The following is a 2,500-nucleotide window of genomic DNA, read 5'->3' as shown; positions in this document are numbered from 1 at the left end:
TTCAAGCAAGGTATTTATTTTAGTGTGTGTGTGTATGTGTCATAATTCCATGTTATGTTATTCTAAGCTATCATGCTGGTTATTCGGAATCCTGGGTGTACACATGGGGTGTGTCTATGAAGGTGACACCATCAAGTTAATTAAGTGTTTGTTAGTGTGTGTATGTATGTGTGTGTGTGTGTGTGTGTGTGTGTGTGTGTGTGTGTGTGTGTGTGTGTGTGTGTGTGTGTGTTTGTGTGTGTATGAATGTGTGTGTGTGTGTGTGTGTGTGTGTTTGTATGTGTGTGTGTGCGTGTCTGTGTGTGTGTACAGTATGTGTGTGTGCATGTGTGTGTGTTTCTGTGTGTGTGTGTGTGTGTGTGTGTGTCTGTTTGTCTCCACGTGATTGCTCTGTTGCCTCATACACTACTCAGAGCACCCATATATGTCCACCCTGGACGGGCGGGCGCGCGGTGCCAGCCTGCTATACCCAGAGAGGGTTAAAGCGGAGCGAGAGGCGCAAACGTAATGTCAGTAATGAAGGGTCTTTGCTATACCCACCTCCTGGCAGACACGGTACTGGTCGATGGCCCAGTGTGTGTGTGTGTGTGTGTGTGTGTGTGTGTGTCTGCTATACCCACCTCCTGGCAGACGCAGTACTGTGTGTCTGTGTGTATGTTTGTGTGTGTGTGTGTGTATGTGTGTGTGTCTGCTGTACCCACCTCCTGGCAGACGCGGTACTGGTCGATGGCCCAGACGGTGGGCACGTGGGTGGCGAGCAGCTGGTACTGCGTGAGGGTGGCGTTGCAGGCGCGCGCGCAGATCAGACGCGTCTTGCCCACCGCGTTGTCGCCCACCACCACACACTTGATCGTCTCCACATTGGGCCGCTCATAGTCTGTGTCTATATCCATGGAGAGGGCCCTGGGAGAGGGGGAGGCAGAGAGGAGGAGGCGGAGGAGGAGAAGAAGAGAGAGAGAGGGATGAAGAGAGGATGAGGAATGGAACGAAGAGGGAGAGAGATAGTATAGGGGGATGCAGAGAGAGGAGGAGGAGAAGAGAGAGAGATGAAGAGAGGAATGGAGAGAAGAGGGAAAGAGAGATAGTAAAGGGGGAGACAGAGAGACGAGGAAGAAGAGAGAGAGAGGTGAAGAGATGAAGAGGAATGGAGAGAAGAGGGAGAGAGAGATAGTAGAGGAGGAGGAAGAAAGAGTGGATTGTTACTCGCTGCAGTTGTTTTAGAAGAGCATACACAAATGCACATACACATACAACACATGTCATACCTGAAAAGCAGGACATATCTAAAATATCAAACTGCGTTCAAAAGTCCATGCCATTGCTGCCATTGAATGCTAACTTCCATTTTGCAAAAGACTGACCAAGTGTGAATACAAAATGTACTGGTAGTTTTAACACTTTAAAAACATCTACCAAATGGGAAGTTATACAATGTTATGACTTCTCTCTATCGATGCCTGAACTCAACCCACAATCCTAGAAGTAGAACACAGCAAAACATTGTAGCTCAGATGGTCGAGACATTTAGATTCCGACGGTCGAGTTTGTAGCTCTCTCCCTGGGGATTTTGAATTATGGTCTTACTCTGATCAATAGATCATTGTGAAGAGGAAGTCCAGCACAGTCCACTCGAATGAAGGAAAGCCATCATAACGGTCACTGATAAAATGTATTTTTGTGTGTTTTTGTGTTCCACAGCCCTTCCAAAGTGACCGCTGGTCGTCTGCCAACCAACTCTCTACTTTCTGCCCGCTTTCTAAAGGAGGGAAGCGGACTCGGAGAGAGCGTGAGAACGTCCACCGTGCCCACAGCATCGCAGGGCCTCCGTTCCTCCCCTCAGCTGGCACGCTTCCACAGGCAGTATCTGACACATTGATTACTGGCACAAACAGACCCCATGGGCCTGCCCGCCACGCCACTCCGCTCTCTCTCTCTCTCTCTCGCTCGCTCGCTCGCTCACTCTGCCACCCTCGGCTCTGCTCCGCTCCGCTCGCCCCCCTCCGCCCATCTCGACGGGCACGCCGTGCCAAAATCGCGTCTCACTTCACAGATGGGAGTGTTATCTTACAGCGGCAATGTGTTTGAGCGAGCGGCCGGGCAGCAGAGTGTGTGTGTGTGTGGGGGGGGGGGGGGCATGGGCAAAAAAAAGGGATGCCAGCGCACAACTTCGGGCACCCGATGTAACCCCACACCTCCCCCCTGGCAACGCCACGGAATGAGTTGTCCTCTCCGCCAGAGGAACGAAAAAACACACAGAAGAGCGCACAAGGAGAGAGAGGGAGGGAGAGAGAGAGAGAGGGAGAGATAGAGGGAGAAAGAGAGAAAGAGAGAGAGAGAATGAAAGAAAGAGAGAGAGAGAAAGAGAAAGAGAGAGAGGGAGAAAGAGAAACAGAGAGAGAGAAAGAGAGAAAGAAAGAGGGGCCAAGAAGCGAGCATGACACATGACCCACAAGACGCATATGTGGGGGGTGAGACAGGCTCCCTCTCATCGGAGGGTGAG

At 51.1% G+C, this 2,500-nt stretch overlaps 1 protein-coding gene across 10 annotated transcripts in view; it reads right to left on the bottom strand.

Annotated features, from left to right (window-relative positions):
• rhobtb4 (Rho related BTB domain containing 4) overlaps positions 1-2,500 on the bottom strand; it is a 44,466-nt gene that overhangs the window by 21,747 nt on the left and 20,219 nt on the right. For all 10 annotated transcript variants that reach the window (XM_062542782.1, XM_062542781.1, XM_062542773.1 and 7 more), the window contains one exon: positions 702-903. In XM_062542782.1, coding sequence (XP_062398766.1) covers positions 702-893 — 192 coding nt within the window. In that variant the 5' untranslated portion in view covers positions 894-903. The remainder of the gene's footprint in view (positions 1-701; positions 904-2,500) is intronic.

The sequence above is a fragment of the Sardina pilchardus genome, chromosome 8 (assembly GCF_963854185.1).
Source record: "Sardina pilchardus chromosome 8, fSarPil1.1, whole genome shotgun sequence".
Taxonomy (NCBI): Eukaryota; Metazoa; Chordata; class Actinopteri; order Clupeiformes; family Clupeidae; genus Sardina; species Sardina pilchardus.
This window is presented reverse-complemented; position numbering and strand designations above follow the sequence as displayed.